General features: G+C 36.6%; 1 protein-coding gene across 2 annotated transcripts; it reads left to right on the top strand.

The window, feature by feature from the left end:
• Window positions 1-317: 317 nt before the first annotated feature.
• Window positions 318-5,993, top strand: LOC131405340 (olfactory receptor 11G2-like). 2 transcript variants are annotated; one of them, XM_058540400.1, is made up of 2 exons: window positions 345-1,264; window positions 5,972-5,993. In XM_058540400.1, exons 1-2 carry the CDS (start codon window positions 345-347, stop codon window positions 5,991-5,993), a joined length of 942 nt encoding a protein of 313 aa, XP_058396383.1. The 2 variants fall into 2 exon arrangements, with proteins under 2 accessions (XP_058396382.1, XP_058396383.1); XM_058540399.1 differs by lacking the exon at window positions 5,972-5,993 and having other exon boundaries at window positions 318-1,280.
• The last annotated feature ends 9,621 nt before the right edge of the window (window positions 5,994-15,614 follow it).

Genomic DNA, 15,614 nt, shown 5'->3' with positions numbered 1-15,614 from the left:
ACCTCAGCCTACTCTCAAAAAGGTAATTGCCAAGAAGAGAGCTAACCCAGTATATTTAGTTTAAGAGGAGAGAAAAGGAGAATAATACATTGTACTGTCTGTCTACACTGCATTCTCCTACCTGGGGTAAGCTACACGATGCAGGGATTTTCATCTATTTTGTTCACTGCTGTATGCCCAGTACCTAGGAAAAATACCTAGCAAATAGTAAACACTTAATAAATATTGAATTCATAATGAATAAACAAACAAATCTCGTTTCCTGTTTGGGCAAAGACAATGATGTCCCTCTGTGATTCCAGGGAAATTTAGTAATTATGGGTCCTTTCACAGCTCACAGACCCATGAAAATCTCCAACACTCCCAACAACTCCAGCACCATAACTGGCTTCATCCTCCTGGGCTTCCCTTGCCCCAGGGAGGGGCAGATCCTCCTCTTTGTGCTCTTCTCTATTGTCTACCTCCTCACCCTCATGGGCAACGGTTCCATCATCTGTGCTGTGCACTGGGATCAGAGACTCCACACCCCCATGTACATCCTCCTCGCCAACTTCTCCTTCCTGGAGATCTGCTATGTCACCTCCACTGTACCAAACATGTTGGCCAACTCCTTCTCTGACACCAAGGTCATCTCTTTCTCTGGGTGTTTTCTCCAATTCTACTTTTTCTTCTCCTTCGGTTCTACAGAATGCTTTTTCTTGGCTATTATGGCATTTGATCGATACCTTGCCATCTGCCAGCCTCTCCATTATCCCACTCTTATGACTGGACGTCTCTGCACCAATCTTGTGGTCAGCTGCTGGGCACTTGGTTTCCTCTGGTTCTTGATTCCCATCATCATCATTTCCCAGATGTCCTTCTGTGGATCCAGGATCATTGACCACTTCCTGTGTGACCCAGGTCCTCTATTAGCACTCACCTGTACCAGAGCCCCAGGAATGGAGTTTTATTGGACAACCATAATTTCTCTGCTGTTGTTTATGCCTTTTGTCTGCATCATGGGGTCCTATACTCTGGTCCTGAGAGCTGTGTTGAGGGTTCCTTCAGCAGCTGGGAGAAGAAAGGCTTTTTCCACCTGTGGGTCCCATCTGGCTGTGGTTTCACTGTTCTATGGTTCAGTGATGGCCATGTATCTGAGCCCAACATCTGAGCATGAAGCTGGAATTCAGAAGCTTGTGACTCTGTTTTATTCTGTGGGAACCCCACTCACTAATCCTGTGATCTATAGTTTGAGGAACAAAGGTATGAAAAATGCCCTGCAGAAATTTCTGGGAATATAAAAATTAGAACCTTAGTCAAAAAAAAATCTTTGGGCAACTAGCCCATCTTCATATTTTTTCAGGTAAAAAACATATGTAATTAAATAACTAGTACCACTCTGAGAATTGTTCATCCTCTTATTGAACCTATTCATCATGGCTGTTTGTACTTTTCCTAGAATTATTAGGGTGAGAAAGGACTCACAGACTTTATCCAACTCCCTCATTTTGCAGATGAAGAAGCTGGAGAATGAAAATTTTGAATGATTTGCTCTGGTCATAACTTTATAATGCAAAGAAAAATCTTTATTTTTTAAAGAACTGCTCTGTTTTACTCATAAAGAGAGAAATACATAATAAGTTCTAAGAAAGTACTGGTTTTTTGCCATTCAGATGTGCAGCCATAAAATATTCTTTCATCTCAAGAGGGGAAAAATATATACATTACTGATAGAAGTGTAAACTGGTATAATTACTACTTAGGACAAACTGCAAACCATTTAACAAAATTTTAAATGCGTACATTCATTAACCCAGCAATTTCACTCACTCCTAGATACTTACCCTACACACATATAATCATACATATGTGAAAATATGTGTATACAAGAATATTCATTGCAGCATTGTTCATAATGGCAAATTATTAGAAACCACCTAAATGCCCATTTACTGAGACCTGTTTAGTTAAATTACAATGTGTCCATGCAATGGAATACAATGTAGCATTTTTTAAACGAGAGAGTTTTGGATGCACAGACGTGGAACCACCTCCAAGTTATATTGTTAAGTGAATAAATTATCTATGTTATGTAAGCTGTCATTTATGTATAAAATTATAAATTTGTGTGTGTATTTAAAAAAAGAATAGAATATCTTTCAAAGGATAGATAAGAAACCTAACAATGGTTGCATTTGGGAAGGAAGGATGTCTTGGATACAAGAGAACGAAAAAGACTTATTTTCACTGTGTACTCTTTGGTATCCTTGATACAAAATTCTATACATGATGATGATGACATCTCTACTGGTAAATTTTCTAAGAATTGGAACCTAAGAAACAGTTCACCACAATTCATGGGTTCATTGGGAAATCTATGAATCTTTGAATCTTCCATGGCCAATGAAGGAGCCAGGATCTACAAACCCACAGAGGTCATTTCATTCAGACTTCTTGGTACTAGAGGGAGAACATGGGAAACTACTTGTCTTCTTATGATTTGTGGGAGAAAATAAACTGTGTTAAAGTTATAACTAGTCTCTTTTCAAAACTATTGTATTTATATTCTTTATTGTTCACTCATTCATTAAAAAACATTTAATGAATACCTTCAATATGTCAGGTACAGGGCTAGGAAATGAATCAGATTAAGTGAATAAGTCACATTTCAGTTTCTCATGAAGTTAACAGTCTAGGATGAGAAAAAAATTAAATAGTGAGATGTGCTATGACCAAGAGAGATATTAGTTGCCATAGGAGTCGGCTAGGGAAGAGTATGTGCGAAGAATGGAAAGGCAAGCAGTGAGAGAGCAGGAAAATGAAGTATTTCCACACGGCTAACTACAGCTCATGGTCTACAGGGTCACTACAAGATAAAGGTCAGGAATGTCCCTAAAAAGAGTCCATGAAGTGCTTAAAGGAAGCCAATCTTGGAGCCAGCTGTGGCATAGTGGTTAAGTGCTCACACTCTGCTGCGGCAGCCGGGGTTTTGGATCCCAGGCGCACACAGACGCACCAATTGTCAATCCATGCTGTGGTGTCCTCCCATATAAATTAGAGGAAGATGGGCACGGATGTTAGCCCAGGGCCAATCTTCCTCAGCAAACAGAGGAGGATTGGCAACAGATGTTAGCTGAGGTCTGATCTTTCTCACAAAAAAAATAAATAAAAAGAAAGCCAGTCTCCTATTTTACAGTTTACTGCTACTACAGGCAAAGAAGTCTGACTATAAAATATGATAAAAACTAAAATCCAAAATGCCATTTTAAACAACAACATGTACAAATAAAAATGGATTATTTTATGGCTAAAATGTGAAAACTTCTTTTCAAGAGACACGGAACTTCAAACAGCCCGTCTGATTTCTCTGAGGGTAGGAACCACAAAAGATGGAAACTGCTTCAGGTCTTTGCCCCGCCCCTCTAATCAGCATTATATCTCAAAGTAAAGATCAGTCTTTCCCATTCAATATGCATTTGTAACATAGTGTTTATTTTTATAATGAAAATATCTTAATTTCTCTTTTTACTTACACAATACATGTTATTCATGAACATTTTTCAAACAATAAAGTATAAATCACCCAAAATCCCACTGTCTTGAGATAACTATCAATGATTTTTAGGTAACCATCTCCTCACACATGTGTATATGCATATGTACATTATATATATTATATAATTTATATTAATGTGTATGATTTATTTACACATACTCATATATATAGTTTTACATATATGGTCACAAGAAACACACAGTCTCTATGGAAGCCATCCTTCATTTTTTCTTTTGCTCTCTTTTCTTCTCTTCACTCATTCCTCACTTCTGTCCATAACCACCTCACACTCGTTAAATAAGCAATATTAATAACCTAACGTGTATCCTTCCACTTTATTCTCCATGCACAAGTTATTACATACTTATACACACACACACATACTCTCACATACCTACATTCCCATGCATATATTACATACCCATGCACACATATACACATATACTCACATAAATTTGGATGTTGCAATTGTCTTAAAATATGGAAGTATATAACATAAACTTCTTCATACTTGCTTTTTTCACTTAACATTAGGTTAATGGATTCCTTCAAAGTCAACTACTGTAAATTTTAACTCATTCTTTTTATTAGCCTTTTAATAGTCCATTTAGCACAATTTACTCAGCTATTTCTCTGTTTATATGCATTAACTTTATGTCCTGTTTTTGTCCCTATAAATAATGATGGAACACACACACACAATCTAAAATACTTATGTCTTTATTTTTATGAGATAGATTTCCAGGAGTGTATCTTTGGATCAAAGAGCAATACACATAATAGATATTGTTAGATTGCTTTCACTCAACGCCATACACAATCACATTTCCACCATCACTACGCGTGCCCCATTCAACCCTAGAAACTATTATAATGACTTTAAATTTTGCCAGTCTGGTGGGTCAGAAGACATAGCCCGCTTCTTTTATTAGTGATAAGGTGGAGCAATTTTTTCCTTATGTCACTGGCCAATGGATTTTCTCTACTGTGATTTGCCTGTTAACATCCTTATCCATTTTTTAATTATTTATATTTTTCTTAAGAAACTTTTGTTTTACATATTAACCTTTTTTGTGTGTGTGTGAAGAAGATCAACCCTGAGCTAACATCTGCCAATCCTCTTCTTTTTGCTGAGGAAGATTGGCCCTGGGCTAACATCCATGCCCATCTTCCTCCACTTTATATGAGATGCCGCCACAGCATGGCTTGACAAGCGGTGCATCGGTGCGCGCCCAGGATCCAAACCCCGGGCTGCCGCAGCAGAGCGCGTGCACTTAACTGCTGCACCACCAGGCAGGACCCTATTGCAAATATTTTTCTCTAAGCTAGCAATTCAGTTTTGTTTATACTATTTTTACTAAAATTCGATTACACATAAAGAATTTTTTTTTCTTTGTAGTAATAGTTGGAGATTGATAAAAAATAAAGACAGGTCAATTTGGATTGTCAGAAGAGGATTATTCTCCCATTTTCATCTTCACCAAAACAGGAAAAGATGGAGCTATTCAGCTATACAAAGGCAAATCATTAGCTTTGATTAATTCTCATTCCACAAAAGACATGACTGAAGGTAAGATTCATATTACTGTCAAGTGGGTTGGAGATGAGAGCGTTTGAGATTGACATCGCTCCAGAATATATTAATGTCACGATGTAATAAATGTCTTCATTTTAACTGAACTCCCAGATGTAGGAGTCAGGGAATGGAATATGTATTCTATGATGGGTATGGGGATACAGGACAGATCATCAGTGGGTCCACATCACACAGAAAGTGATCAATAATGTTAGGGAAAACAGAATTTAATGAGGATTAAGAATATGAGGACACAATGAGTGATCATGAGGACACCAGAATGCCCAGAGCCACCCATGATCGTGGGATAGTGCAGAAGATGTTCAGGTACCAATCATTAGCCATGAAAGAGAGCCAGCAGCACTCAGTTGTGTCCAGGGAAATAAAGCAGAAGTGAGCAAAGCAGCCAAAGAAGGAGACGGTGTTGGATTGAATATTGATCAATACATTGTGGATTGTGCAGGGAACATACAAGAATGCAATCATTGCCCCAACAACTCATCAACAGAGCTCAAAGAGCAATGGACACAAACACCCAGAGACCTAGGTTTGAATTCTAGTTTTGCCCCTTACTAGTTATGCAATGGCAGACAGTAACTAAAATCCCCTGAGCTGAGTTCCCTTGTATTTAAAGGTAAAATTAAATCTAACCTTTCTAAACCCCACAAATAGCTCTAATTACTGTTAAGTCCTAGACAAACAGCAATTATTTTTATGAATATTATTCCATATTTTTGCCTTAGGCTGGAAATGGGGGGAAAGCTACACCAGAAGGGTTTATGATCAGTCTTTAACTCACAATTCAATGAAGTTAAGGAAAGAGTGTTAGAAACCTAAGCTAATTTACTAAATAACTTACCTCTAATCGTTGGTAGGAGATAAAGTGATATACAGGAGACAGGCATAACTACAGACAACCTAGAGTCCTCTCCTGGAACCAGCCTTGCCTGAGCCTATCATTGATTGCACAGATTACAAGAACTGAGTCTACACTGCCCAGACCAATGTGGTAGGCAGAATAATGATGCCCCAAAGACATCCATGTCCTAATTTCTAAACCTGTGAATATGTTACCTTGCATGGCAAAAAAGAACTTTGAAGATATGATTGAACTAAGGATCTTGAGACAAGAAACAGGATTATCTGAGTGGCCAATCTAATAATAAAGATCTTTATAAGTGAAAAAGAGAGGCAGGAGAGAAAGAGTTAAAAGAGATGTAGGGGTTGGAGTTAGGGAGAGGTTTGAAGATGTCTCACTGCTGTCTTTGAAGATGGAAGAAAGGGCCACAAACCAGGTAATACGGGAGACGTCTAGAAGCTAAAAAGGCGAGGGAATGGATTCTCCCCTAGAGCCTCCATAAGGAACACAGTCCTGCTGACTGCTTGAATTTAGTCTGGTGGAACTTATTTCAAACTTCTGTCTTCCAGAATTCTAAGATATTAAATTTGCATTGTTTTCAACCTCTAAATTTGTGATATTTTTTATAGCATCAATAGGCAATTAATACAATCTGGATAAGAATTTGAACTATTTGGATTGTGGCAATATTCTGAAGGAACTTGTGTGCCAAGAAGGATGTGAACACATCTTCTGTTTTGATTGAATAAGTGACTACTCTGGAAATAAATGTACAATATGCTACTCTCCAGCTCAGCCAGAGATGAGAAGTTAAACAATTGAACAGCATGATCCAACTTTGTAGCAAGCTTCAAAATCATGACAATAAGCTTACAAAGTTGAAGGAAGATATCCAATAAGCCCACACATATATGGTCAACTAATCTTTCACAAGGGCACCAGGAACGGAGAAAGGATAGTCTCTTCAATAAACGATGTTGGTAAAACTGAACATCCACATGCAAAAGAATGAAATTGGAACCATACCTTACACCATACACAAAAATCAACTCAAAATGTATTAAAGATTTGAACATAAGACCTGAAACAGTAAAACCCCTAGAAGAAACCATAGGGAAAGAGATTCTTGACCTTGGTCCGGGCAATGATTTTTTTGGATGTGACACCAAAAATACAAGCAACAAAAGCAAAAATCAGCAAGTGGGACTACGTCAAACTAAAAACCTTCTGCACAGCAAAGGAAACAATAAAGAAAATGAAAAAGCAATCAAGACAACCTACAGAATGGTAGAAAATTTTTGCAAACCATATTAGATAGGGGCTTAATATCCAAAATATATAAAGAACTCATACAACTTAATAACAAAAAAACAAACTATCTGATTTTAAAAACGGGCAGAAGAACTAAATAGACAGTTTTCCAAAGAGGACATCAAAACAGCCAACAGGCACACGAAAGGTGCTAAATGTCACAAATCATCAGGGAAATGCAAATCAAAACCACAATGAGATATCACCTCACACCTGTTAGAATGGCCGTTATCAGGAAGACAAGAGACAACAGGTGCTAGCAAGGATGTGGAGAGAAGGGAACCCTTATATATTGTTGATGGGAATGTAAAGTGGTTCAACCTCTATGAAAAGCCGTGTAGAGTTTCCTCAAAAAATTAAAAATAGATCTATCATACCATCCAGCAACTCCACTTCAGGGTATATACCCAAAGGAAATGAAAACAGGATTTTGACAAGATATATTCACTCTCATCTTTATCACAGCATTATTCACAATAACCAAAATATGGAAACAACCAAAATACCCATCAATAGATGAATGGACAAAAAAGATATGGTACATATACACGATGGAATGTTATTCAGCCATGAGAAAAAAGGAAATCCTCCCATTTGTGACAACATGAATGGACCTTGAGCATATTATGTTAAGCAAGTTAAGTCAGAGAAAGACAAGTACTGTATGATATCACTTATACATGGAACCTAAAAAAATTAAACCTGTAAAAAACAGAGAGTAAAATGGTGGTTACCAGGAGATGGGAGGGTAAGATTCATAGTGTTAAAGGGTACAAACTTGTAACAAGTAGTAAATAAGACATAGAATGCACTATGTAGTAGTAAATAAGCCATAGAGTGCACAAGAGTGCACTCTAGTGCACAGTGTAATGAACATAAACAATAATATTGTGCTATAATTATCTAGTTTGATAAATATCGGCAATTGTACTACAATATACAAATGTATCAAAGTAACACCTGTACACCTTAAACTTACACAATGTTACATGTTAAATTTATTCAATAAAAAAGTAAAAGGCAACCTATGGAATGGGAGAAAATATTCGCAAACCATATATTTCACAAGGGGTTAATACTTCAAATATATAAAGAGCTTCTACAATTCAAAAGCAAAAAACAACTAGTAAAAAATGGGCAAAGGACCTAAATAGACAGTTCTCCAAAGAAGACATACAAATGGCCAACAGGCATATGAAAAGATCCTCAACGTTAGTAATCATCAGGGAAATGCAAATCAAAACCAAAATGAGATATCACTTGACACATGTTAGGATGGCTATTATTAAAAAAATGAAAGATAACAAGTGTTGATGAGGATGTAGAGAAAAGAAAACCTTTTGGTGTACTGTTGGTGGAAATGTAAATTGGTACAGACATTATGGAAAACAGTATGGAGTTTCCTCAAAGAATTAAAACTAGAACAATCATATTATCCAGCAATCCCTCTTCTGAGTATTTATCCAAATGAAATGAAATCAAGACCACTTACAACATCCATGCTCTTACACTGGGGAGAGTCCTTCAATTGAAGAGATATCTGCACCCCTGTGTTCACTGCAGCATTATTCACAGTAGCCAAGAAATGGAAACAACCTAAATGTCCATCAACAGATGAATGGATAAAGAAAACGTGGTATCTATTTATATACATGTATATATGTATATGTATGTAGATAGATATAGATATAGATATATAGATATAGATATAGATAGATAGAAACACATATATATTCCATTTAGCCTTTAAAAGGAAGGAAATCTTCCCATTTGCAACAACACGGATGAACCTTGAAGACATGCTAAGTGAAATAAGCCAGACACAGAAAAACAAATACTATATAATCTCACATATATATGTGGAATATAAAATCACCAAACTCATAGAAGCAGAGAGTAGAATGGTAGTTGCCAGGGGCTGGGGGAGGTGGACACGGGGAGGTGATGGTAAATGTGTACAAAGTTTCAGTATGCAAGATAAATAAGTTCTAGAGATCCTCTACACAGTACATTGCCTACAGCTAACAATACTGTATTGTGTACTTAAAATTTTCTAAAATGGCAGAGCTTATGTTAAATATTCTTACCACAAAATAATAATAATAATAATAAAAGGGGTGGAAACTTTGCAAGGTGATGAATATGTCTATGAACTTGATGGTGGTGATGTTTTCACAGGTGTACACATCTCCAAATTCATCAAGTTGTATATATTTAATATGTACAGCTTTTGCATGTCAATCATACCTTTAAAAAGTAGTCTTTTAAAAAGACACTTTTAGGGCAAATTTCAGTGGCTCAGAGAAAAATTCAATAAAAAATGTGATTTTGCCAATAAGAAGTTCTGATGATGTTTATAATAAAATTTTGGTGTAAACTCAGTCTAAAATGATTAATGATGAAAATGTCCAGCAAGTTTCAATATGTGAATGTTTCCAGAAGTATAATAAACTCCTCTAAGAAGACTAAAAAGGTAGCCTGGAGAGGAAGCAGGAAGAAGGAAAGAAATAAAAGAAGAAGAGAGAAAATAGAGAGAGGGAAGAGAGAAAGAGGTAGAAGGAGGAAGGAAGAGGAGAGAGGGAGAGAGGGAGTCAGGGAGGCACAGAGGAATCAAAAAGGATGGAGGAAAAAAGGAAGGGTAGATTTAGTTGAATCAACAATAATGGGATTTAAAACCAGAAAATGATAAAGGGGAACCTAACACCAACAGAGAATATGAAAAATAGGTGGTAAATCATTCTGTAGTTGTTGATAGTGTTGAACTCACGAATGAAATAGACATTCTAGGAAGAAAGTATGTAACAATCTGACTTGAAGTCTCACCAGAGATCAGCTGGGCTGCAGAATGAGGTAGTGTCTCCTGCACATTCTCTACAAGAAAATGGTTTTTATCTGAGACATCTCCGCCACTGAGAGTAGTAGAAAATGTGAATAACAGAACAATCTTTGTGGTTCTCTTTCTAACAGAAGTGGTAGCAGCATTCTGCTCCCTAGTGGATAGTGTCAACAAGCTGTGTCCTCAGAAGGTATATTATCTTCTGAAACTTCTCTACATATAAGAAACCTGTTGCTGATAACCAATTAAGAGAAAGAATCAGTGATGTATCAGATGAATCCATTTTCCTCTACCTGGAAAATCTTCACGCATGCTCCATCTTCCACAGTGAATAGTCCTGGTTGCAGATGGATGATGTCTCAATGTCGCAGCCTTATGGCTGTGAAAGAAATCATACAGAATATATTTTTCCATATTGCTTCTATTAAGTCTAGAAGGTTGATATGTGTTTTGAGAGGTTCGGTGGATTCGATCGGAGACATAAAGAAACTTTCCAACCCAAACCAAAGGACTGAATGCACACCTTATTATATAGGAAAGGGTAAAAGCAAAAGTCAGCAAACAGATCCGAATAGGTCAATAAAAAGAGGAAACAACATCAGATCGGCCAAAAAGGAGAAACATCAGACCTACCAAAGGGAAATAACATCAGATCAACCGAAAAGAGAAACATCAGATTGACCGAGAGAGAAACATCAGATTGGGTACTTACAACATCCATGCTCTTACACTGGGGAGAGTCCTTCAATTGACAGGGCTAGATGGAAGTTCCGATCGACAGAGGTCCTGGGCAAGGTGCCCCGCCACCACAGGCGAGACTCTCATCAAGCCCCAGTCCTCAGCAGCTTATATAGTATGGGTAATTTCCAGAGTAAGCATTTGCAGAGTAAGCATTTGGTGTTCTCATGAACAAATGGTTATCAGTGGTGTATGTGCATTGAGACCCCTGGCTATCGTCCCAGCCCGGCACAGATGACCAGTCCTATCCAGGCTATGACGCCCAAAGAATCTTGTAATCTTACAAATTGCAACTATCTCCGTGGGAGAATGGCCAGTTCTCACCACACAGAAAGCCACTTTATATTTCTTTGTGTGTTGGTGGCTGTAGGTTCATGGACCAGCCAAACATGGCTGTACTCATGTCAAGACAACATGAAAGATGATTTTGGAATGAACTAAATACAAAGCAATTCCCTTTGAGTATATAGGGTATATATGATGACATCACAAGAGGACTATGCTTCCTCTGAACCATAGAAGGAGACATATGAGATCTGAATCCTCACCTCAGTTATATCAGGGGTCTCTCCTTATACTAGGAACAGTGCAATTACAGAACAACAGTATTTGTGTTCTTAATTTCCATTTTACTTAGCTTTCCCTTTTGCCACATTAAAATGCCTTTGTTCAGCTACCCACACTGCCATTTTAATATTCTGCAGCTTATAGTTTTTTAATTAAGATTTAAATGATTAAACATTGCCACTTGTTATCAGTGGTAGAGTTACCAGAAACTTAAATCAAACATCCCTTTGGAATAAATGCCTAGATTTGTATGTAATTATGCTTGTTAAATATAAGAGGAGAAGAAATGCAAGATACAGTTGTGATGATTTGTGTCATCAGATATCACAGATAAAGGAGCACTATACAGGGTCCTGCAGACTTATTGGAAACTCTCCGGAATAACTTATTTCATTGAGACTAAAAAGCACATTTTTCACCTTTTAATATCTCTGAAAGTTAGGTGCATCTTATAATTGACGATGTGTCATAGTTTTATTGGTAGAAAGATTTTTCTTTCAGGTGTGTATAAAATAGTGCTATGTCTTACAGCTGATTATGTTTTAGATTTGAGGACATATGATGCTTCATGCGAGAAGTACTGCCAGTGTGTTTATTACATTGTGAGGTTTTTCCTATAAGAATATTAGGATAAGAAGGTAATATGCATGAAATAAAAGCTCTTGAAATTTAAACTCTAAAATGCATTTCCTAATTCTACTATTGAAAAGTTATATTTAAACTTTGAAGATTGTTTTTAATAATCTCTTACATATCTTAATTTTTCTAAGATTGTATAGTCGTTTAATCTATGAAACTTCCACAAATTGTTTCACTAATGAATCCAAACTTTTAATGCCTATCTTCTCTTTTCTTGTTTGAAAATTTCTTGGATATATATGTGCTCTTTATATCTTAGGAGGAAACCCACAGAACTTGAACTTCTTCCATTTTCTGTTAAATGAACAGCAGTAGTTGTGAGATCCACTTAGTGTTAAAGAATGCTAAAACCATGAATAAAGTATTTTCAATTTTACTTCTCATGAAAACACTTTGGGGGAAAAAATCTTCAACTAGACTTCTTTTAAAGTTCCCATTCTTTAAAAGAGCCTTTGGAGTAAATACATATAAATAGATGCCAGTTAAAGAAACATATCTTGAAAGGAGGCATGAAGAGAATTTTCTGATTTCAGGAAGGGCTATTATTCAAGTACTTATGCTTTGGACAAGTGATTTGTTGGTAAACAGAAGTTTTATAAATTGTAGTTCAGTTGGAGAGTTTAAATACATACTGTGGAGAATTATTTCATAAAGCCAAGAAACTGAGTGGTATATATCAGTGCTATATAATGCATTTGTTTTTGTGTCTATGTTCATACATGTTGACTTTCCTTAAAATTACATAAAACCTTAAATAGAGGCAACATAACAAGATGAATGATTAGGATCTTGGACTCTAAAGCCAGAAAGCAGGTGTGTCACTTGGACTAGTTATTTATCCTCTCTGGAGAGTACGTGGGAATTCTTTGTACTGATTTTTCAATGATTTTCTAAGTTGGAATTATTTCAAAAGATTAAAGGTAAAAGATTAAAAAAAGAAAAAAACAGTAAAATAAGAGCTGATTCTAAAAGCGCTCTTGAGGCACTAAAAATGAAAGCATTTTAATCTCTTTGTAAATATAAGTATTCTGACCACTTTTGAGGCCAAATAGGCTTTTATATAACAGTAATGCAACAAACTCAACACACTCAAGTAGATTTCTAAAAGACAAATCACTCCTGCAAGAACATGTAAAACTATCAGAATTCTACGAAAAGGTAAACTTCTACTTTAAAAATAACTTTGATATCTGAAAATAAAACTGGCCGCTGTGCAGCATAAGTTGCAGAGCAGAAGAGGGAACTGAATCCAAACTGTTGAGTACTCATCAGAGTCTACTCAAAGTTCTTGTTTGTTTGTTTGTTTGTTTTATGAGGAAAAGAAAACAAATTATTTTCAGGTATTGACCAGAGCTCATTGGTGAACACTAATCTGAGGAGCTGTACCAGTTAAGTTTCATAATTAGCATAAAGAAAAATAGAACACTTGCTCACAATCTAATCTTTTCCAGCTATTATGAGCAATGCAAAGGAGACAGCAGAATCAGGTAAAGCAACACTGTTTCATACTTTCTCCCAAAAACTGCTGGGAGGAAATCTGAAAAATATGTGTAGACGAGATATTTATAGGCTTTTTTAAGAGTTAAATTGTTGTTGATGTTTTTGTTTCACAAACTTTCATAATTCACCTTTCCAAACAGACTGAACAGTATTCTTAAAGAAACCATTATAACAAATAGCACCCATCTGGCAAAACAACTCGGGTCAAAAATACCTAATCATTATTAATAACAATTGTTTTTAATCAATCATGATAAAGTTTCCTTCCTGAATTGGTACTAGATATATAGACTTAATCTTTTGTAGAATCCATCGAGGACCTTTACGCATAGCAGAATTCTTCTTGATCCCTGTTTTTATACATTAGCAATCAGTGGGCTCATGTGACTCCAACATAACTTTGAAAACACACTACAAAGGCCAGGATATGGTGCAAAAAAGGCTAAATGCCTAATGTCCCTGATCATGAGTGAAGCTGCTACAGAGGGACTTTAAAAAAATGTTAGACTCTTCTGCTGTCTGCTTTCAACTCCCCTTTATGAAAGATAATATGTGGTCTCAGAAATTTATTGGGCCCCTAGACAAATGACTTTAAAAGCAGAAAAGAAAAAGACTTACAGGAAATGGAAGTTCATAGTGCAGGCACTGGAACCTAGCCTACCTTCTCCCCAACAACAGTGGAGTCCACTAAATAGATTCAAGTTAATGTATACATTAAAATGGAGTCTGGCAGATCTGTGGAGATTTTATTGGCTCCAAGTATCCCTCATGCCATGGGAATCAGGGAATCCCGAGTTTAAAAGGACCCAGAAAGGGTTTTAAAAGAACATCTATTGTGTTATAATTACTCTTCCAGTCTCCTCCCCCAGCCACTAAAATTGTATTCCTCCTCCAACACAACACTCTAAGCATCCAGAGGACCTATACTTGAGAAGGGTGTCAGCTTGCTGCTGCTACCTTTTGCTCTTGGTCCTATAGGTTTCTCAAAACTTGAATATTCCTAGTAAGAAATTCTTAGACTCCCTGGGTCCCCATGCCAAATTTCATAAAGCAAAAATATGGATTTAACACGGAAGCAGGGGGTGGAGAACACAGACGTTCTTTATGTTCCTCATTTTACATTTATTTAGAGAGGGTTCTAATTGACTCCCGAGGCTTGAGTGCATATTTGTTAAACAAAGGTAGCCTAACTCATTTAGAACAAAAGAAAGGCATCATGCAGATATTCAATCCTTAAAAGTCACTCTGCTTAGAGATGCTCCCAAGTACTTACTGGGGGATGGAGCAAAGTTTTAGCTTTCCATCCCCTACAAATCCACTGCTATTTAGAACTCTATGTTACCAATAATACCCATAGTTTATATTATGGGAATGTAATTATATCTATGACTGTAGACTGGGGAAATTCATATCTCTTTTCTAGGTAAGCACAGAGCCATTGCAACATGGCCTATTTATAATTCTTTCACCTTGGTCTACTGTGGATGGCTAGGATTGCTGTTTTAACACAACAGAAACTAAGGCTAGTTTCCTCTAGTTCACTTGACTGTTTTACACATGAAATTGGTACATAATATTATTAAATTGACAAATTAATCATGTAGTTTGAAATAAGGCCACTTTCAAAAGTCATGTAAAAGATGGAATTCAAAAAGTTCTATGAGCTTTTGTTATATAGCTAAATAATTTGACTCAACTACTGCTGTAACTGCAATGATGTCACCATCTTCAGAAAAATGTAAGAAATTCCATTTTTTTTGGTTGATGTCTTAATAGTTTATAACATTGTGAAATTTTGGCTGTACACTATTGTTTGCCAATCACCATATACATGTCTCCCTTCACCCCTTGTGCCCATCCCCCACTCCCCTTGCCCCTGGTAACCACTATACAGTTTTCTCTGTCCATGTGTTGGTTTATCTTCCACATATAAGTGAGATCATACAGTGTTTGTCTTTCTCTTTCTGGCTTATTTCACTTAACATAATACCCTCAGGGTCCATCCATGTTGTTGCAAATAGGACGATTTTGTCTTTTTTATGGCTGAGTAGTA

Source organism: Diceros bicornis, chromosome 5 (genome assembly GCF_020826845.1).
Source record: "Diceros bicornis minor isolate mBicDic1 chromosome 5, mDicBic1.mat.cur, whole genome shotgun sequence".
In the NCBI taxonomy this organism is placed as follows: domain Eukaryota; kingdom Metazoa; phylum Chordata; class Mammalia; order Perissodactyla; family Rhinocerotidae; genus Diceros; species Diceros bicornis.
This window is presented reverse-complemented; position numbering and strand designations above follow the sequence as displayed.